Source organism: Anabrus simplex, chromosome 12 (genome assembly GCF_040414725.1).
Source record: "Anabrus simplex isolate iqAnaSimp1 chromosome 12, ASM4041472v1, whole genome shotgun sequence".
NCBI lineage: Eukaryota > Metazoa > Arthropoda > Insecta > Orthoptera > Tettigoniidae > Anabrus > Anabrus simplex.
In genome coordinates, this window is record NC_090276.1 from 13356548 (window position 1) to 13379710 (window position 23163).

The following is a 23163-nucleotide window of genomic DNA, read 5'->3' on the forward strand; positions in this document are numbered from 1 at the left end:
GGTCACGGATATATTGGCCACAGCGGAAAATCTGTTGTACCTTATAGCGTTAACGTGCTCCGTATATCTAATCTTGAAGTTGCGTTCAGTTTGTTCTACGTATGAACAATTACAGTTATTACAACAAAACCTGTAGACTCCTGATTTAGAAAAAGGATTGCATCTATTTATTGAAGTGGAGTTATATAAAATCTCCATACTTCTGTTATTAGTTCGAAAGGAGATATTGACATTCTTGTTTCTTAAAAATGTTAGTGATGTTATGTACGTGTTTCTTGAAAGTGAACGTTGAAAATATGCTAGAACTGGGTTTATCTCTAAGTAAGGTGGTTTTTGGGCGGTATCTGAACTTATTAATTATACGTTCAATGAAATCCTCTTTGAAGCTGTTAAATTTAGCAATCCTTGATTTATGATCTCTCTGACTATCCGTGTTTATGTTACTGTGAAGCTGAGAGTTTGACCAGTCAGAGACAATTTCTAATAAAACAGTTTAGAAAGCAATTACAGTGCGATAAAGTGACATTTTCTGTATTTTTTTTTTGGCATGGGAAGAAGGCAATTATGTTATTGTATGAAATAAAGTCTATTACATAAATATCTTGCTCACAGACTTTAGGAGTTCAGAGGGAAAAATAGAGGTACACCCAAGAAGCGATAGAGAGCACAAATTGAACAAGACCTGAGGAAGGGAGTGGCAAGCTTTCAAGACATCTTTGATTAAGAGTGGTGGAAAGACTGGTAGAGATGGAGATCATTGACCCACAACACAGTCCACGGTCAAATTGGACAGGAGGGATGATATGTTTTTAAAGCCAAACTTCTTTCTTACTTTGTTGATGCTTTTTAATTTTATATTTTAGTGTATGGCTTTCTAGTGCTTCAATTTGTAAAGTTTTTAAAAGTGAATTATTGTATGGTATTGAACAAGTGGTAAACATACATATGAGGGTAAGTTCATAAGTATTTGCAAACAATTTTTATAATTTATTACAAAAAGTGTACACACTTTTTATTGATATCAATTTTCAACATAGTCACCCTACTTTTTAATGTACATGGTCCACCGTTTTGCAAGCTCTCTAATACCCTCTGCTTCCTTCACTTGTTGATCAGAGCTGAATCAATGGCCTCTTAGAGCATTTTTAAGTGGACTAAACAGATGGTAATCCGATGGGGCAAGATCGAGACTGTACGCAGGATGCTCCAACACCTCAAAACACAGCATCTGAAGAGTTTGAGTGGTGTGCACGGCGGTATGTGGACGAGCATTGTCATGCAACAAAGGAACTCCTTCCGACAATCGAGCTCTGCGTTTGTTGCGAATTGCAGGTTTCAGCATATCACTGTAACGTTCACTGTTTACTGTTTCCCCCTTTTCCTGGCAATGCTCCAGGATTTGCCCTTGAGAATCTCAGAACACTGTGAGCATCACTTTTCCTGCAGAAGGTTGACTCTTGAATTTCTTTTTTTGACGGGATCTGGGATGCTTCCATTCCATGCTCTGACCTTTGCTCTCTGGTTCAAAGTGGTGAACCCATGCTTCATCTCCAGTGATGATCCGCTTCAGAAATGTTTCACTTTTGTTAGCATGACGGTCCAGTAGGTGCTGACCGATTCTCACACGATTGCACTTCTGCTCTTCAATGAGTTGCTTTGACACCCATATCAAACAGACTTTTTGAAAGTTAAGCCTGTTATGCACGATTCCATATGAAAAACCATGGCTCATGTATATGGTTTGTCACGTCATCAACAGTCACTCTTCTGTTATTCAGGATCATATCAGCACTTATTCAATATTGGCATCAGTTACAGCCGCAGATCTTTCCCCATCTTTCACGCTCGTCCGACAACTTTTGAACTGTTCAATCCACTGGTGAACACTTTGCTGTGGCAAAACATTGTCTCCGTATTGTGCTGAAAGTCCTCTATGAATTTTTGCTCCTGGTACACCCTCAGACAACAAAAAACGGATTACAGAACACAGTTCTTCCTTGGTGCAAACAGAGAGTGGCGCGGCCGTCTTTACGTTGCAACAGCGCAAGCTGTACTGATCTGATAATGCTCAAACCTACCACAGACTTAGACAAAGGTGCCATCTAGTGGCTGGTGAGCACACGGCACCATAGAGCCAACCTAAAGACAATAGAGCAACATTTCAGATACTTATTGACATGCCTATGTATTTTCTGTTTAAGGGAATTTTGTGAACACATGGTTTGTGCTGACATACACTGTTTCCCTTCTTTTGTTGTATTCTAAATCATCATCACTGTCTTTTAAATATAGCTTTGTCTTTGTTTTAATGACTATGGATCATATTTATAGGGTGAATAAAATAAAATGTGCAAAATTCAATGCTTAGTCCCTTAAAAAATTGTAGTCTGTAATGCTCTCACCTTTCTCTTCTACATATGATATATTTTCAGAAGCAGAGCTCTTGGAGCAACAGGCCAAGTCCCAGCAAAATAAAAAGACATGTCATAATAATGTAAGTAGCTCCCCTTTTATTTGTCTTTTGCATGTTTACATGTCTCTAGTTCAGTGGTCAGCAGAGTCAGGGGCATGTAAGGTCGGAAGTTCATATGGCCATACAAACTACATCTCATTTCTGAACAGTTACTGCTACCGTACAGTAAGCCAGGCAAGAAGCTCTTCCACTCTTATTCACAACTAGTACACTTTCGTGGAAACACACTACCTTACTTAGAATTCCACAAGTGCTGACCGGAAAGGCTGGCAGTTAGACCCTGCCAGCACGAGTTTGGAGATAAGGTGCTATCACATGTCTTTGAACACAGCAATTAGCCCAAACACCTTTTCAGATATAAACGTACCGCCAGTAAAATGTAAAACAAAAGTTACAGGTTTCCACCTATTCAGTACTATTTGTTAACTTTTTTTTTTTTTGTGGTAAATGTATCGTCATAACCAAGGAGCAGACAGCAAGATGGCGTCAAATCGAAATGTCTGCACACGGTAGCTGAGGCCATACGATTATTATTATTTATAACCAAGGACAAGTGTTCGATCCACACTGGTAAAAACTGATCCCATGAAGTGTAACGTTATTATATCTTTTGATCTTGAATGCCTTCATCCTCCTAATATTTCATCAAAGACTGCATTGTTTCCAATGTCTGCAAAGTTCAGTAACAGTCTGGAGCTGATACCTGCCCTCTACCTCTATATACAGTAGAACCTTGATCATTCAAAATCCCGCCTAATTCGAAGAAGCTCTCATTCCCGGAAATGTGAGGTAAGGTTTTGCATGTTATTTAAATTGTTTAATTTGAAATGCGGATAATTCGTAATTCGAAGAACAATGTCGATCCCATTACCGAAATTCAGACTTAATTCAAAACTTGCCTGTACATTAAAAAGAAATAGTATTGTACAGCGTATTTTAAATTCAAAATTTATCTGCTTCATGATAGAACAAGTCTTCCGGAACGTGCTGGGATAGTTTTCCATACTTTCACTCACTTTGGTGTGTCTACAGTGTGCTTCATATTTGCTAAGTTTGAGTAAAATCATAATTCTTTTGTATTCAGCGTTTTAAGGAATGCCACAATATTACATAACAGGCAGTGCACGGAGAAGCAGAATCCATGAACACTGGCGATCCTGTCAGTTGGCAAAAAAGTGTGGCTCATATAATCAATTCGTACGCACCGAACAATATTGTCAATGCCGATGAAACTGTTTTTTTTTTTTTTTTAATGCCGAGCCCAAATGGACGTATGGTCTTAAAGGAGAGAAGTGCCAGCCGGGAAATCGTACAAGGGTGGAGGTCATTGTACCATGTTGCAATGCACATGGAAGCGAGAGACTTCCTCCCCTCGTCACAGGAAACTTTGATAAGCCACGATGTTTTAAGGGCATCGGGCACAATCCGTGCAAGTGCAAGGCATCTAAAAAATGCAAACAGTACAATAAATTTCAAAAATAAAGCATCTGCGCAGGGAAGCCAGCATAATTTGTCCTCGTCTTTGAATCGTGTGTTTTTCTTTCGTTACGCAAGGTTGTGTTTGCCAGTGATTTATCCAAGTACGTTATTTGAATGTAAATACACCTTGTTGGATACATTTTGGAAATAGCTGTTTTTCCTAGGCATTTGAAAGGTTTAAATTGTGAATCAAGGTGATTGCATGCATTAATGGGACTTAGAATACTTTGTGATGAGGCAAGGGTTGGCATTTCTGAATTACGAGTTGGCGGTTAATTCAGAATCACGTAATTCGAAGTTTGATTTTTGCGTCCCAGTGACTTCGAATTAACAAGGTTTTACTGTATTTTGCATTTTCTGGCTAGTCTGCTCTTTAAGATACACTTTAATCTGGTAGTGTGAACTAATTAGGGCTGTGGTGTGTTATATTCGGAAATGTATGTATAACCCCCCCCCCGAAAAAATTGTGTATTGGTGTATTGCTGTATACCATGTGTCTCACCTACGAGTTGATACATGCCTTTTTTCTGGTGTTTCAATTTTGTTTTTGTAATGTGCAGGTAGAGTCAGCTCAGCTCAATCATTGTCCAGTGCCAACGGAAAATGCCCTTTAGGTTCTCACTGCAAGCTAAATGATGTTCAATGTGTAATTTTATGTGCCCATTTGATAAGAGCAGCCTCAAATTAGTGTATTGCAATGTATGCCGTTCAAGGATTTTTATCAGCGGTGACAGCACAACAAGAGCAATAGTTAGTATCTCCAGGAGTGGCTGAGCGAGGCTGTTATATGACAGCAGCGTGGATACTGTATGGCGCACTACAAGGCAGCGTGACCAGGAAAGAACTCGCATCCACACATGGTAGCTAGTCATCTGGGAATTGGGTTGAGTACTCACTAAGGGTTGCTGTAAATCATACATTATATCATACAAATATTATATTCATTGATCAAAATGAAACCATAGTTCAACTTCACGGTATAAGGTTTTTCTAGTACCAAGTTTAAGTTTTTACGGCACCTGGAAATACCTCATTAATTAACCTTTTGCACTCCATTAAAATATTAGACTTGCGCTCCAATGTAGAGTGCCACTCGAAATGACAATATCTTGTACCTTCAGCCTTCGTATGACGACTGTGCTTTGTTCCAGTATCGTAGAGCTATCCAAAGGCTACGAGAGAGCACCTTTCCCTATTTACTATAGTTTGCAGGAATTGGAATGACTTTGTGACCTCTGTTATTCTCGAATGTTTATGAAATATTACTGATGATAAAGATCGAATGTAAATATGGCTTCAGCTTCATCTTCGTTCACGGAAGTTGATATTTTAGAACAGTTAGTAGACAATTATAGTGATGTTGATAAAGCAACAGTTGACTTGGATGATTTAATGGTGAATAATATAACTGAAAATGAACAGAGTGAGAGTGAAAATGTAACTGGAGGTGGTGGTGCTCTTCCAAATTCATGGCACGAGTGGAGAGCAGGGGATCCTGATTTACCTGCGTTCTTATTCAATGAAACAGTTTGTGAACACAGAGCATCACGTAGGAACAAACCTTCAATACTGGTAACTCTAAATATATTTCACGTAACATAATTATATTTGTGTTAGATTGTTTTGCAGTGTTCACTTCCTACAGCTGTTCGTAGTGCAGAAATTAATTAGGAGTGGAGCAGGAAGCATACGCTTTGGGTAATGGAGTTCAAAAGGTTAATGTCTCTTTTTATTTTTATATATCTACCTTTAAACATTACTTAGGCTGACAAAGAAATGTGTCAAAGATCTTTGTAGAATCATCATCATCCTCATTTTTCGATTTCCAGCTGACGCCGGGTGGGAGCAAATATGATTCCTCTCCACTTTGTTCTGTCCTTCTTCTGACATGATGTTCCAACGTTAAACCATTTCCATGCAAATTTAATTTTATAAGAGATTATAAGATACAGCTATTGCACCATTACACTACGTAAAATATTTTATCATAGTTTAGCAAAAGTGAATGAAGGACAGTTGTCTGCATGTTCGGGTACTATTAGTTTTTACTTATATTGTTAATGGTAAAAATTCTTATAAAATGTACCAGTATGTTTTAAATGAAACTATCACAGGAGAGTACACCACAAGTTCTACATCTGTCTGCTTATTCAAACTACAAGTTTAAAACTCACATGATTTTAGGTTATCTCACGTGGCTTATCAGAAAAATAAAAGAAGTTGCTTACAATAATCAAAATTCGGAAGAAATATAATGTATAATGTAAACATCATATTCAGTTTCAGTTCTTCAGGCAATTACTGGCTACCGTAATCCATTCAGTTTCTTTTTCACGTACAAAACTGTGCATCCATCCTGGATAGTAGTTATCTTAAATTTCTGTTTTTATATTCATGATGTCCTGTGTAGTACAACCGTTTTTGTTGCAGCAACATTCCAACCAAATTTACAATCTGCCATTTTGGGTTTAACAAGACAAATATTTTGCAAAAGATAGCACGATGCTCATACCTAATTTTATAAAAGGACATTTAAAACATATTCCTCCATTATATTTAAATGTATGTTACAAAAGATCTTTGACAAATACTTCAGTAATGTAATACCAGCCTTAGTGTATATGTGGCACATCTTTCATGAAAATTTTTTTCTCTTTGTAGGAAGAGAGGGTAGAAGAACAAAAGATCTTCCTGCAGGAGCTGAGTCCACTTCAGGTATGTGCATTAAGTACAGTAAATTATACTTGACCAGCCTTGGGAATCGAACCATATTCATGTAACTCCCAGGATGGTTGTGTTAACTGATTCTGCTGGATACATACCAGGACGATAGTCAGCTATCTGATAGTCAATCACTCCCTATGGAGTGACTTTCTTACTAATAGTTAACACATCCTTTGGGAGAACAGCCTCAGTGTATGAGGGCAGTCTCATTTTCAGCCATTTCACCTTGGACAAAGACCACCTTAAGAGAAGCTATCTTGTTCTAATGTTTCTAAGATTTGAATCATATACTAGGTGAAAAAGCTACCCCGTTATAATTTTGGAAGATATGTAATCCAGTAATACGCTTTAGTTGTGATGGTCAGTATTCCTCTCCTTGCCTCTTATATGGTACTTACTGTATTTCCTTGGGTGTTAGACTCCACTGTCTTTTTGAGACAAAGAAAATGAAAGAAAAAATAATAAAGCTCGCATATAATATCCCTCCAATGCAATTCATTTAGTAAATCCTGATGAGACAAATGTAGAGAACAAACATGAAATATACTTTAAAATAATGGTCTGCCTTTTATCAGCTGCAATTATCCGAAGAATGCTTCCAATCACTATGTACAAAGGGCACTAGGAAAGTTTTGCAGCACGCAAAAACGGTTGGCTGGACACCCCCGTTATGGTGACGGATGAAAAGAGGGGTGAAAACCGGTCTAGAAGACAGCAGGGCGCGACCTTCACACCAGTTGTTACCAAGCAGTGGGATTGAAAGCAAGTGTGGTCTAAAGGTGAATATCGCGCAATTATCCGCTACAATTTTGCTTGTGGATTAACTGTTGACCAGTGCCTGGAGGAAATTATTCCTGTGCTGGGGAAAGACTGTCCACATCGGACAACAATTTTCTGCTGGTACAGAGAGTTCCAGAGGGGAAATTTTGGGGTTGAAGATGATCCTCGTTCTGGGCGACCGACTGAATCAGTAACTGAGGAAAACATTGGAAAATGTTGCATCAAGAGAGGCGGTTGACATATCGGCAGGTAGAAGAAACCCTTCACATCTCTGCACCAGCTATTCACTCAGTTCTACACGACCATCTCCATGTGATAAAGGTTTGTTCCCTTTGGGTGCCCCATTCACTTTCAGAGGAACAAAGGGCACATCGAGTGAAATGGTGCCGAGAAATGCTAAAACAATTTGAAAATGAAACTTCGCGTAACGTCAATAGCATCGTTACAGGTGACGAAACTTGGCTTTATTATTACGATGTCCCAACAAAATCCCAGAACAAGGTGTGGCTGTTTGAAGATGAGGATACTTCTGTGACTGTGCGAAAGTCAAGGTCAGTGAAGAAAAGGATGATTGCAGTATTCTTCACTAAACGGGGCATCCCGACTTGGGGTTTGCTAGAAACACGAAGGACAGTTACTGTGAAGTGGTACAGTAAGACTTGTCTGTCTCAGGTCATCCGGGCTCTCGAGCAGTTCCATCCAAGGTTACGGCTCAGCACTGTCACGTACTTACAAGTGAGGTATTACACGACAGTAGTTGCACGACCAGGGAAAATTAAATTAGACGAGCAATTATCGAAATGTTCTCAACAGAAGGTCGTAGCAAGGCGTGGAAACAACCCGAGCCCACCGAGGTTAGGTGGATTAAGCGATAAATAAATGTTACTGACTAAAATAAAAACCAGTTTCAAGTTGAACAGAGACTTTAACGTAAAGATAAGAAATGAAATGACAAAATTACAAGTCAATAAGAAGAAGTTAAAAGACTTTGACCAGGGTTAAAATTAAATAAGTCTCTTTTCGCAATTCAGTTCCTTGAGCAAATTATCAATGTTTAAACATAAGTGAAGAAATGGAGTACTTATGAGAATCCCAACTCCGAGATCTTAGATTAGTTACAAAATAATAATGGAGTAGAAAAGTGTTTCTTCTGACTACTTCAACATTAAAATAAATGAAATTCGGATAAGCTAAGTCACCGATCACAAGTTCCACCAGGAACAAACATCAGGAACGCAAAATTAAGAATAAACATTTACATGAAAAATATACACGAAGAATCACCCCAAAAAAGAAAATACTTTTACAGAATCAGATATTTAAAACATTAACCACCGCGTAACGCAAATTACGAAGTCACATATCCAGTCCCACGTCCAACGTCAAGCACCAACATAACACATTTAGCGCAAGTCAAGTGTCGGAATAAAACAAACGTCAGAGCATTTAAATGTCAAGTCAAACACAGCATACACCCACACATAAAGTAACGTGACCAAATAAACCAAAATGGCGGCTCCCCGAACAGTTACCTACCCGAGACAGAACTAGTCATCAGAAACAATTTTCAACCCTTACATTCACCTTATTTCACACTTTAGTACGGATAATAGGATATTTGAGATATAACTGGTTGAATTACCCCAGACGTAAGTGATAAGGATTCTCATTTCTAAATGTAGTAGTGCAGGACACATATTTGTTACTAAAACATCTTTTGATGTATGAATTACCTTTAAGAAAACGTGCTCAGAATGATTATCAAACCAAATAATCCTACAAATCATTACATCGAAGCTCCACAAAATACTGGTACTGTAATTCTTTCTCAACAAGATAACCTTAAATTACGGATTCCTTTTGTCCAAATTATTTCTCACTTTCGGAGGTAATAAAAGTTTGCATAACACTCTTTAGATGAATATATTCCAAAACCATTTAGTAAGAATCAATTGTCGTTAGGGCTTGTCACTTCATGGTAGTTCCAGGACCAACAAGAACAGAAATGCTACTTACAGATATCCATGATGAAAAGAAAAATAAATCAAAGAAATTTGGCGTATCGCCATACTGTGATACAATCACCCCGGATCAAAGGTTAACATTTTTCCTCCTTCTTCTGCTCAAATATATTCCAAAAGTCCAACCGCAACGATGAGAGTTGATCCTTTTTGTACAAATCAATTCGTAATGATAATTGCTAATCACTCGATTGTCGTTAATGCATGGAGAAAAAAAAGAAGCTGAGTTAAGTTTATTCTGCTCTTGGCTGCCGAAGGACAAACACCAGTGGACATCCATCGGAGAATGAAGACTGTGTGCGGGGCAGCACGTTTGTCGAAAACCACCTTTGTGGAATGGTGCACCAATTTCCGTCCAGGTCACCTTTCGACACAGGATGCCAATCGATCTGAGAGGCCAGCCTCATCGATTATGGGAGAAACTCTAGCACCTGCCCTATAGCCCTGATCTCTCCCCGTGCGATTATCACGCCTTCGGTTCTCTCAAAAAGGCCTCAAGGGTCGATGCTTCCTGTCAGACGAGGATGTGCAGTAGGCGATTATGGAGTTCTTCACGCAGCAGGACACGGTGTTTTACCACGTGGGGATCTTCAACATGGTGCGTCGGTGGGACGATTTTGGCTGATACGGCCGTCAAACAGAAACTTTTTGATCGTCCCTTACGCATATTTTAAATGTCATGTTTCAGTGTTCTTTATCCTATGATTTGCCAATTTATGGTTATAATACCTGAGGATGATCTCGTAAAGTAAGTTGAAACTAGTCCCAATGATGTTTACATGATAATATAGTTCACATAATTTTAACACATTGTATTGAAAGGTGGACGCTTTCCTATCTTACTGTAAGTCGAACATCTATGGATTTAGATTTTTAAAAAAGGCATGTGATAATGCTTGTTCAGTTTTTTTTGCCAAATTTAACCACAAGTTTAAACTAAATGCATTGTCATCCACACACTCTTCAATTTCCACGGCGTCTTGCTTGTTCATGCGGTAAAGCATCAAGCAGCACACTTTCCTTATGCAATGCCAAAGACTGCACATGGCCGGGAAATCATTTGATTTACTAGCCCTCACGCCCATTCTTACATTGAGAATTATGTTTGCTCTTGCAGGCTGACAAGCGAAATGCAGAGTGTGTGGTGCCGTTAAAGGTGAAGTGGAAAATCTGACGAAAGAACTACAAATTTTGAAACAGGCTCTTAGTTGGTCACTTTGCTCGAACTGTGTCCTGAGATGGTTCAGCCAGGCATGCGTAGTACATTATATGATTGTCTGTTGCAGGATGATGAAGAAAACACCGCCCCTCAAGAACAGGAGCGCCTCATGGTAAGTGCCCTTGGAAACTCATAGAAGTCACTGTCTTTCACTGTATTGTCTTAGAATCAAAATCTCTCTCTCTCTCTCTCTCCAAATTTCATGTCTGTTACAGCACTGAAGTTTGTTATGTACATTTATAATAATAATAATAATAATAATAATAATAATAATAATAATAATAATAATAATAATAATAATAATAATAATAGTAGTAATTCGAGAGGAATCTTTATTCTCTCTCACGTAATCCATCCCTTTTCCTGTTGAGGTCCGTCAATTTGAATGCTAATTTCTGTCTGAATTGAAGAGATGGACCTCTCAATTGACCACTCAAAAGTCTTGACTTAGCAATGTGCAACAACTGACCATCATCCATCTTCGTAATAATCATTTTCAAAATGCTGAGGTGAGCAGACACATACAGCAGTGAATCCATCAATAATAATAATAATAATAATAATAATAATAATAATAATAATAATAATAATAATAATAATAATAATAATAATAATAATAATATGGCCTCAGCTGCCATGTGCTGCCAACACCATTTGACTGCCTGCTTGTCACTTTCAACATTCTGTTTTACTCCAGGCCTACTACATGACAGAATAAACCCAATCTCTCGTGGACGTCTATAGCAGAGTTCTAAAAAATGTTGTCAGCTAAACGTCAAATGTGTGTTGCACAAACTTTTTTCTGCCCTTCAAAGAACTTCCCTGGCATCTTGCTTGTTCATGGAGTAAAGCATCAAACAGTACACTTTCCTCATGCATTGCCCAAGACTGCACATGCCCATTTAGATCCTCAACAGGTCCACCATCAGCTGTCATAGGTAGTCTAGGCATCACTGAAACAGTGTACTAAAGAGACGAGGAGTGAGGTAGTTTCCTGTTGCTGTCCTCAACAAGCCAGAAGGCGTTGTTGCATATCGGTGTGCCAAGTCCACTGAGATGTATATAACAGAAACACTCATAACAGGGATTGGCTGTGTAAGGAATGCTTTTACTAGCATCGTTCATAAATCGGTCGCTATCATATTATCACTTATAAAATCTATTCTCTTTGTAAACAATTTTTGAAAATCTTTGAGCAAATGATTAATACACGCCTACAAAGCATCATTACTGTCTCATCAAACCAGTGCAGCTTCATTAAAGGCCACAGAACAACAGATGCTATCTGCACTCTCCAGTTGCTGGCGGAGAGAAGAGAAGAATGGTCCACATGGCTTTTCTAGTTTTAGAAAAGGCATTTGACCACGTTCCCGGTATTCTGTCCATACCCATGGTGTCCCAAAGGAATATGTCCGTTCGGTTCAGCTCCTCTACCATAACTGTTCAAGCTCTCTCCACTGTGCAGTTGGCATCACAGCACCATTTGACATCTGAGTGGAAGTTTTGCCCTTTCACCACTCCTGTTCATCCTGTGATTGAACACAATAACCATGACCTGCAAACTCCACCCATGGACTCTTCTCTATGCAGATGTTATGCTGGCTATTGTCTCACAAAACAGGCTTAATGAATAGGTTACCCAATAGAAAACAAGCCTGGAAACATTAGGATTGTAGCTGAACCTTGTAAAAACAGAATATTTGGGGTGCCAGATAAATGGCATAGCGGGCCAATTACCTTAGATGTTAGGGCCCTTTAAACAACAAGCATCATCATCATCATCATCATCATCATCATCAAATGGCATAGTATTGGTCGAAGACATCCGCGTTCCGTTACCTTAGTTCTGACGGTGACATATTTCTATTGCATAAAATTAATTTCATCGCAAAGCCCATATTGTCGATAGTATACATTTTAAGGGTACAATCAAAGCTTCCACCTTTACAATACAAAAAAATTATGTTTAATTAGGGTGACATTAACAAGTGTTGGAACATGTTTCATTCTTCTTTTTGGACATCACCAGCCGAAAATACTTGTAAGATGAGTAAAATAGACATACATACATACATACATACATACATACATTATCATTATAGACTGTTATGCCTTTCAGCGTTCAGTCTGCAAGCCTCTGAGAATTTACTAAACGTCGCCACAATCCTCGATTTGCAACTAGTGTTGTGGCTTCATTTAGTTCTATACCTCTTATCTTTAAATCGTTAGAAACAGAGTCTAACCATCGTCGTCTTGGTCTCCCTCTACTTCTCTTACCCTCCATAACAGAGTCCATTATTCTCCTAGGTAACCTATCCTCCTCCATTCGCCTCACATGACCCCACCACCGAAGCCGGTTTATGCGTACAGCTTCATCCATCGAGTTCATTCCTAAATTAGCCTTTATATCCTCATTCCGAGTTCCCTCCTGCCATTGTTCCCACCTGTTTGTACCAGCAATCATTCTTGCTACTTTCATGTCTGTTACTTCTAACTTATGAATAAGATATCCTGAGTCCACCCAGCTTTCGCTCCCATAAAGCAAAGTTGCTCTGAAAACAGACCGATGTAAAGATAGTTTCGTCTGGGAGCTCACTTCCTTCTTACAGAATACTGCTGATTGCAACTGCGAGCTCACTGCATTAGCTTTACTACACCTTGATTCAATCTCACTTACTATATTACCATCCTGGGAGAACACACAACCTAAATACTTGAAATTATCGACCTGTTCTAGCTTTGTATCACCAATCTGACATTCAGTTCTGTTGGATTTCTTACCTACTGACATCAATTTAGTCTTAGAGAGGCTAATTTTCATACCATACTCATTGCACCTATTTTCAAGTTCCAAGATGTTAGACTGCAGGCTTTCGGCACAGTCTGCCATTAAGACCAAGTCGTCAGCATAGGCCAGGCTGCTTACTACATTTCCACCTAACTGAATCCCTCCCTGCCATTTTATACCTTTCAGCATATGATCCATGTAAACTACAAACAGCAAAGGTGAAAGATTACAGCCTTGTCTAACTCCTGTAAGTACCCTGAACCAAGAACTCATTCTACCATCAATTCTCACTGAAGCCCAATTGTCAACATAAATGCCTTTGATTGATTTTAATAATCTACCTTTAATTCCATAGTCCCCCAGTATAGCGAACATCTTTTCCCTCGGTAACCTGTCATATGCTTTCTCTAGATCTACGAAACATAAACACAACTGCCTATTCCTCTCGTAGCATTTTTCAATTACCTGGCGCATACTGAAAATCTGAACCTGACAGCCTCTCTGTGGTCTGAAACCACACTGGTTTTCATCCAACTTCCTCTCAACGACTGATCGTACCCTCCCTTCCAAGATGCCAGTGAATACTTTGCCTGGTATACTAATCAGTGAGATACCTCGATAGTTGTTGCAATCCTTCCTGTTCCCTTGCTTATAGATAGGTGCAATTACTGCTTTTGTCCAATCTGAAGGTACCTTACCAACACTCCACGCTAATTTGACTACTCTATGAAGCCATTTCATCCCTGCCTTCCCACTATACTTCACCATTTCAGGTCTAATTTCATCTATTCCTGCTGCCTTATGACAATGGAGTTTATTTACTATCCTTTCCACTTCCTCAAGCATAATTTCACCAACATCATTTTCCTCCTCCCCATGAGCTTGACTGTTTGCAACACCACCATGATGATTTCCTTTTACATTGAGAAGATGTTCAAAATATTCCCTCCACCTCTCCAGTGATTCCCTGGGATCTGTTATGAGTTCACCTGAATTACTCAAAACACTGTTCATTTCCTTTTTCCCTCCCTTCCTAAGATTCTTTATTACTGTCCAGAAAGGTTTCCCTGCTGCTTGACCTAGCCTTTCCAGGTTATTACCAAAATCTTCCCATGACTTCTTTTTGGATTCAACAACTATTTGTTTCGCTCTGTTTCTTTCATCTACGTACCAATCCCTGTCTGCCTCGGCCCTTGTTTGGAGCCATTTCTGATAAGCCTTCTTTTTACGTTTACAGGCTGCTCTCACTTCATCATTCCACCAAGATGTTCGCCTTTTCCCATCTTTACACACAGTTGTTCCTAGGCATTCCCTTGCTGTTTCTACTACAGCATCCCTGTATGCCACCCATTCACTTTCTATATCCTGAACCTGCTTACTGTCTACTGTTCGAAGCTTCTCGCTAATCATATCCATGTACTTCTGTCTAATTTCCTCGTCCTGGAGATTTTCTACCCTTATTCGTCTGCAGACAGATTTCACTTTCTCTACCCTAGGCCTAGAGATACTTAGTTCACTACAGATCAGATAATGGTCTGTATCATCGAAAAATCCCCGAAAAACTCGTACATTCCTAAAAGATTTCCTGAATTCAAAGTCTGTTAAGATATAGTCTATTATGGATCTGGTACCCCTAGCCTCCCATGTGTAGCGGTGAATAGCCTTATGCTTGAAGAATGTATTCGTAACAGCTAAACCCATACTAGCACAGAAGTCCAGCAAACGCTTCCCATTCCCATTAGCTTCCATATCTTCCCCACATTTACCAATCACCCTTTCGTATCCTTCAGTTCTATTCCCAACTCTCGCATTGAAATCGCCCATTAGCACTATTCTATCCTTGCTGTTGACCCTGACCACGATGTCACTCAATGCTTCATAAAACTTGTCAACTTCATCCTCATCTGCACCCTCACATGGTGAATACACGGACACAATTCTTGTCCTAATTCCTCCCACTGACAAATCTACCCACATCATTCGCTCACTTACGTGCCTGACAGAAACTATGTTGCGTGCAATGGTATTCCTGATAAAGAGCCCTACCCCAGACTCTGCCCTTCCCTTTCTAACACCCGTCAAGTACACTTTATAATCTCCTATCTCTTCCTCCTTATCTCCCCTTACCCGAATATCACTTACTCCTAGCACATCCAGATGCATCCTCTTTGCTGACTCAGCAAGTTCTACCTTCTTTCTTCCATAAGCCCCATTAATGTTGATAGCTCCCCATCGAATTCCATTTCGTTCGCCAAGTTGTTTCCAAGGAGTCCCTCGCCTGTCAAATGGGAGTGGGACTCCATTACTCCCATAGGTCCGAGGCTTGCTTAAAGTGTTCTGAGCTCGGTAAATTCATGAAGCAGGATGCTGCCCTACTTGCACATAGTCCAAGTGAGGATCTCTCCTCTAACGGGTTATGGACCACCGGTGAATTGTGTAGTCCTAGCCGCCTGAGCACAAGGAGGACCACGACTCAGAATATGTCCGAGATGCCCACTCCCATTCCATAGCAACTGGTATCCCGACTCTCAGGACCACTTACTAGGCCACTCAGCCGTTGCCCATGGTTCACGAACTAGGACGTGACTACCGTAACCCACAAACATGAACCACGTAAAATAGACAAGGTCACAAATACACATTAAAATGCGATTCGGGTTACCGAATACATCAAGTTAAAATACATGATAAAATTCGAAAAATGTTCTTAAAATGCTGGAGCTCAATTGCTCTTTGTTCTGTTGAAATGAAGATAAAATTGTTGAACACACTTAATACTTCCATTAAAAGTTTGATGATGAAGTTCTTATGTTGGCGTGATGATGTATTGTTAATAGTTCTTAGTTAAGAGGTTATGAGGCAGGCAGAATATTTGACTGTAAACACCCACAAGGAGAAAGGTTGTGCTGTAGTTGAATATTTCTTAAAACGCAAACGACGGCTATTAGCAACGTTAAAAGTAGGCAAGGTTGAAGCATCTTATATTGACAAGTGGAATTGAACTAATAGACGACACATCTGACTACTTACATCCTCGTCTGCCCCAGAGAGGTGAGGCTCGATGCGTGTGTTACAGCTGACTGAAGGTGGACTGTGGAGGCCATGTGAGATAAAAGCTAGTTTGGAGGGAGAGTAGGCTATAATAAGAGCAATTTACTTAACATCTTAGAAAAAACATTTTCATTAACACAGACCAAAAATGGAATCCTGCTCACAATCTAAATAAAATTTTGGAAACTGTAAATGTGCTTTTTTGAGGTATTATTCAACAAATTCCCCATGAACAAGCCTCACAACAAACCTTCACATACTTGCCCTCCCCTCCCCCACTGAATCCAACCCTTTGTAGATTTATTTTACACCTTGTGGATATCTTGTACAGTAGAACCTCATTAATCCAAACTAATTGAGGCTCTAGGTTGTCCGAATTAATGAAAGTCCGAATTAAACAAAATAAGTTATGAAATGAGCCCAGGTACATATTTAAACACACTGTTCAGTAAAAGGAACAAGTACCGTACAGTATTTTAAATTTAAGAAATACAAGGGTTATGTAGTATACAAGATATAATGCAGTACAGTAATAGGCCCTACAAAATACACAATATCTAGTGCAGTACAGAATTAGAACATGGCGATCAAGGCACACCTTTATTGATCACACTTGACACGCTTGCTGGTTTGAAAATCTTTTGCTGTCTTTCTTTGACATTAATTTCTTTAATAATTATATCACGCAGATGCCTCAAATTTTTGCAATATGCAGATATGATATAGATGTTGATTCCCATAGGGAACCTGAAATATTTGTCCCGAATGAGTAAATTTATAATACCAATATAAGTGGTCCGTTATTGGACATTATAAATTTGGCTGGAAAATGTATAATGTCCAATAACGGACCATGTATGTTGGTATTATATGCAGATATGTTTTCATCGTTGTTATCTGTAGATGGTGTTTAATTTCACTAAATTTTTTCTTAGGGTTAATAATATCACCTGCTTCATCCTGGTTATATTAATCCGTTTCAGAGCTTTCTGCAGTGATCACACTTTCGACGCTCTCCTCCTCTGTGTAGTTTACAATATTGCGTTCGTAACTCAGATCTATACTGTAATTGCATTTATGTATTATTATTAAACGGCTGTCCGGATTAATGAGGTTCTTCTGTATTTAGACAAGTAAAAGCTGATAAATATGGCTGCCACCACAAGATTTAACATTGCGAGTTCTAGGGTTAAGGCTTATCTTGTAATTATAAAGCAGTCTCTTGTAGTGGTTTTTCTCTTGCATTTCAGAATACCAATGAGGTCGAATCTAAAGTTTTTGTGCAGGAGTTCATCCCTCTGAATATAAAGCAAGAGGAGAACGTGGCATCAGACGAAGAGACACCGTATGTTCATATCAAACAGTAAGTCCCTACATTTTGAGACGTTTAACAGGTTAGCTGATCTCCTGTTGCTCCAATTTCTAGAGAATTCTAAGATAATTAACCCTTTGATGCCAACCTCCATACGTCATATAAACATCCTTTTCTTCACATGCCGCCAATTTCCATGTGTGGTACAGACCCGTGTGGGCCTAAATTCATTTCATTCTACTGTAGCTTGTAAAGTTTTGAAGTTGTTGAGATGGAAATGGTATATCTTTGAAGTAATGATATCTCTGCCTTCCTTGTATGTATGAATCGGCCCGAGTCGGTGTTTCTTTCTTCTTTCTAAAGAGTTTGAAATAGTCTGACCTTTTTTCCACTTCAGAGGATATCTTAAATTTCTGCTGCATTCTAGCAGATGTCATCTTCATCATCATCATCATCATCATCATCATCATCATCATCTGGAGCAGTTTCCAACCACAGGCTGGGTCTGCTTGGAACATAAACCTCTCCATTGTTTTCTGTATCCACCACTTCTCTTCTCTCACTCTCGTCCAGTTCCCTCCTCTTGCCTCGATGCTCGTCTTTACACCTTTCAGCCATCGGTCTCTCGGTCTTCCTCTTGGTCTCCTTCTTTTCAACTCCATTTCTAACATCTTTCTTGGTATCCTTTCTTCCCCCATTTTTCATTATACAATATTTCCTTATGTATACTGATAGTATAAGTCATCATCTTTTCACCGATATGCATGTTGACATTATCTCTGAGGACTCGTATATCTCTTTCAATGCCTCGAAACCTTTTACATCCAGTAATTACTTGACTCGCTGTCACTTTGAAATGCGATATTGCATGATGCAGAAGCATGGCACGGTGCAGTTTGAATGAAAGAGAAGTAATTTTTAATTGATTAGATGATAACAGCAATACACCAGACTGAACCAAATGAAGTGACAGTGAAAGCATAACATCAAGAATGCGAGTGCTTGTTGCGTACGACCAAATAACAGACGACAAAACACAGCAAAATATATGACCTTGTATGACCTCTTTCTCATGAACTAATCATCCCATTAACCTGGGAGTTGCCGGGTTGAGTGGCTCAGATGGTTGAGGCCATGGCCTTCTGACCTCAACTTGGCAGGTTTGATCCTGGCTCAGTCCGGTGGTATTTGAAGGTGCTCAAATACGACAGCCTTGTGTCTGTAGATTTACTGGCACGTAAAAGAACTCCTGCCAAACAAAATTCTGGCACCTCGGCGCCTCCAAAAACTGTAAAAGTAGTTAGTGGGACTTAAAGCAAATAACATTATTATTATTATTATTATTATTATTATTATTATTATTATTATTATTATTATTAACCTGGAAGTTGTGCTAAATGAATCTTTAAACTATTGTTTCTGGTTCTTCTGCTCAAAGTTTCCGAGGCAACGTTGGCATTTTTTTTAAAAACATTGCTTCTTGACCTCCCAATTGGTTGTTTCTCCCGATTTTAAGTCGATGATTGCAGAACTTAAAATATGTTTTGGAATGCCTGCCATTTCAGGATGTTTCTTTAACGGCCTGAAGGTTCTTTTCTTATTGATCGCTGCGAATGCAGAAAGTTCTTGCCTTACGGTTGCTGAAAGTGCATAGCTTATTAGGCGCTGTGTGGGCAGAAGTCCTGTTCTCATTGGTGGTTTTAAAACAAAAAAGTGAACATCATGATGCTCAAATCTGATGGTCCCTTTCTCCCTTCCGTTGCATCTTGTTTCTGTTTGTCCTGGTCATGATTGTTAGGTGTTCAAGAGGTTGATCACTGTGGTTAGAATAAGTTCAATTATTGTCATCAGTTGTTAGATTAGTTTTACGTAACCTCTTGATGCCGACCTCCTTTTCTTCACATGCTGTTGACCTCTTTCTAAAGAACTAATCGTCGCATTAACCTGGGATTTTCGCTAAATGAATCTTTGAACTATTGGTCCTGATTCTTCCGCTTAAAGTTTCCGAGGCAGTTATTACACTAGTTTTCATTGCATTGTGAAACAACCCATGCAAATACAAGACTGTAACTTCCATTCTGTATAGAATGTGGAAGGTGTCTCCTCCATTAGTAGACTATAATGTTCATATATAAAGTCAATGAATGCAAACTACATTATTTTGAGTCTCCACTGTAAATGTTTGAAAATAATCTCAAGCTTAACTGTTGTAACAGTGAATTTTTAAAGAGATCGCTGTATTTTCTTATTATTCATCTGAATCACCTCCCGTCCGCTGGGTAAAGCAGCACTAAAATGTTCCCCATCTCTGAGGTGTAGCGAAGTGCGTGTTCACCTGATAGAACCAGAGACATTGTTACTTTTTTGTAGAATTAGTTTAATTTACTGTATTGGTTAACGTAACGATATGACACGGTGTGTTCATCGATGTAGTAGGGAATATGACTTGGAAATTAATAGAAGAAAGGCATAGATGATGATTGTCAACAGATAGAAAGCCAGCCAACCCAATGTGAGGGAGATAGCAGGCTTCGATGCCGTCTGGAAATTTTACTTGGGCTTCCTGGTCAGCCACCACAAAACTGAGTAGGATATGGAAGGACCCTATAGTTACAAAGAACACAAAACTGCAACTAGCGCACTCGCTCATGTTCCCCACTGCCAACTATGCAGTTGAGACCTGGACATTCAAAGGAGTAGATAAGCAGAAAAGGGAGAGCTTCGAGATGCTATTAACACATTCTCTGAATTTCTTGGATTGAACACTGAACTAATGTGTCTGTGCTGGAAGAACTAGGCATCCATACTATGCTTCGTGAGTGGATCACCCAGGCTTACCTTTGATATTTTGGACACAATGCCAGAAGAACAAGCACCCTAGGGAAGCTTGTGTGCAAGGAAAGATTAATGGCAAGAGACTGCGAGGAAGACACCTGTTTTTGATTGATTTTGAAGTAGAGGAACTTCGTGCCTTCAATACTTTATTGCAATATCACATAACTTGATGACGAACATGACTGTTGCATGCATAACAATTTTTAACAATATGTAATCATCCGACTAATCAGAAATTGTCTCAGAAATTACCAACTTTAGTTTTTATACATTTATTTCATTAATTAAAAGTCTCTTCATAACATTTTGACCTCCTTGAAGAGAGTTCTTTCAACTAACTATTGTAATCTTATACCTATTGTAAAAATACTTAAATATTCTTTATTTATGCATTAATACAAAACTCTGTACATACATATTTTTATGATTAAAAGAAATATTGAAATTATGTATTTGATGAAAAATATCACAAAGTTAGTGTTATCACAGGAAATCTTTCATTCAGTTCTCCTTGTCATCCCTTTCAATGGGAAGAGGGCACATCTTCTTGATGCTTCGGCTGAAAGTTCCACTAGCCGTCCGAACGGTAACCCTCACCTCACCATCTCGTCCAGGGTGAACTTGAACTATCCTACCCCTAGGCCACTCTAAAGGAGGGATGTCGTCCTCAATTAACAGCACCAAATAATCAACATCAATACGTCGATTGGTATCATGCCACTTGACGCATTTTTGCAGTTCCTGCAGGTATTCTCGCTGCCATCTCTGCCACAATTGCTGCCGAATTTTCTGCAAATCCTGCCAACGCAACAAGTGGTTATTGGGTTCTCTCAATAAATGCCTTTGCATAGGTTGCACGATCCAGTCACTTAGACCGAGCTTGATAGCTGCAGTCGCTTAAGTGCGGCCAGTATCCAGTATTCGGGAGATAATGGGTTCGAGCCCCACTGTTGGCAGCCCTGAAGATGGTTTTCCATGGTTTCCCATTTTCACACCAGGCAAATGCTGGGGCTGTACCTTAAATAAGACCACGGCCGCTTCCTTCCCACTTCTAGCCCTTTCCTGTCATATCGTCGCCATAAGACCGAACTGTGTCGGTGTAACGGAAAAAAAAAAAAAAAGGCAAGTCACTTAAAAAGAAAATGTGCAGGTGTTAGGAGTTCTAAACCATTTGGATCATTTGGCAAGGAAGTAAGGGGCCGTGAATTTAGTACAGTCTCAATATCGCAAAGAATAGTATACCCCCTGTGGGTGTGGGACGCAGACGAAGAATACACCCATGGTATCCCCTGCCTGTCGTAAGAGGTGACTGAAATGGGCCCCAGGGGCTCTCAACTTGGGAGCGTGGGTTGGCGACCACAGGGCCCTTAGCTGAGTCATGGCATTGCTTCCACTTATTTGTGCCAGGCTCCTCACTTTCATCTATCCTGATGGACCTCCCTTGGTCATCTCGTGTTGTTTTCCGACCCCGACGGTATTAGAGCATTCTAGGCCTAGGGAGTCTTTCATTTTCATGCCCTTCAAAGCCTTTGCCCTTTCTTTGTCCATCACTTCATTTTTCGAAGTGATGGATATCTTCTTTTTTCTCTCTGTCTACGCCTGTGGGTGGGGATGCATATGAGGAATACACTCATGGTATCCTGCCTGTCATGAGAGGCGACTAAAAGGGGCGACCAGGGATGATATTATTAGAATCAAGAAACTACTTGTGATTAGTACCATCACGCGGGCAACACCATGGGTCGCTTTTCTTTATGAGTAGTACCACTATGTTAGGTACACCATAGGTTTGCGATTAGTAGCAACAGAAGGGGAGTCTCATTGGGTTTTTCAGTACCCACGATTAGTTCCATTGTGAGAAACACCCTGGGTCTGCGCATTGCCTGTGATTTGTACCACTATATCCATGACACTCCCTTGGATTTTCTGTTACTCAGGTTGGGCCATTTGAGGATTTCTGGTGTTAAGCACCATCTGTTTGATCTACTCTGAACACTGTGTGAAAAGTGCTGGAGGACTGGAGGGAGGAAATCTCAGTAGAAGACAGAACCATTTGGAACCTTAGGTATGCTGATGATACCGTCATCGTAGTTGCGAGTGTCCGGGATATGGAGGTCATAATAGAACAGTTGATGGGAGCCAGTAGGGAGAATGGTTTGGAGATCAACAAGGCCAAAACAAAGATCATGATTGTAGACAGAGCAAACAGTCATTTGCAACATATGTGAGAAATACCTAGCTGGCTTTGAGGTAGTGAAGAAATTCATCTACTTGGCAACACTGATTTCAAATGATGGTAGTTGCTCGGAAGAAATCAGGAGGAGACTAGCAATGACTAGAACTGCAACTGCCTAAATGACCAAAATATGGAGGGACAGGGAGATAACAAGACGAATCAAACTCCGTCTAGTCGCTGCCCTGAAATTTCCTAATGGACCATTAACTACTCAAGACGGTGGACTTTACTCGTTCAGCCGATTC

At 39.6% G+C, this 23163-nt stretch overlaps 1 protein-coding gene across 2 annotated transcripts in view; it reads left to right on the forward strand.

The window, feature by feature from the left end:
* Positions 1-23163, forward strand: part of LOC136884505 (uncharacterized) — a 73979-nt gene that overhangs the window by 27926 nt on the left and 22890 nt on the right. For both annotated transcript variants that reach the window (XM_067156722.2, XM_067156720.2), the window contains 4 exons: positions 2433-2494; positions 6614-6667; positions 10764-10808; positions 17786-17898. In XM_067156722.2, the coding sequence (XP_067012823.1) occupies positions 2433-2494; positions 6614-6667; positions 10764-10808; positions 17786-17898 (274 nt within the window). The remainder of the gene's footprint in view (positions 1-2432; positions 2495-6613; positions 6668-10763; positions 10809-17785; positions 17899-23163) is intronic.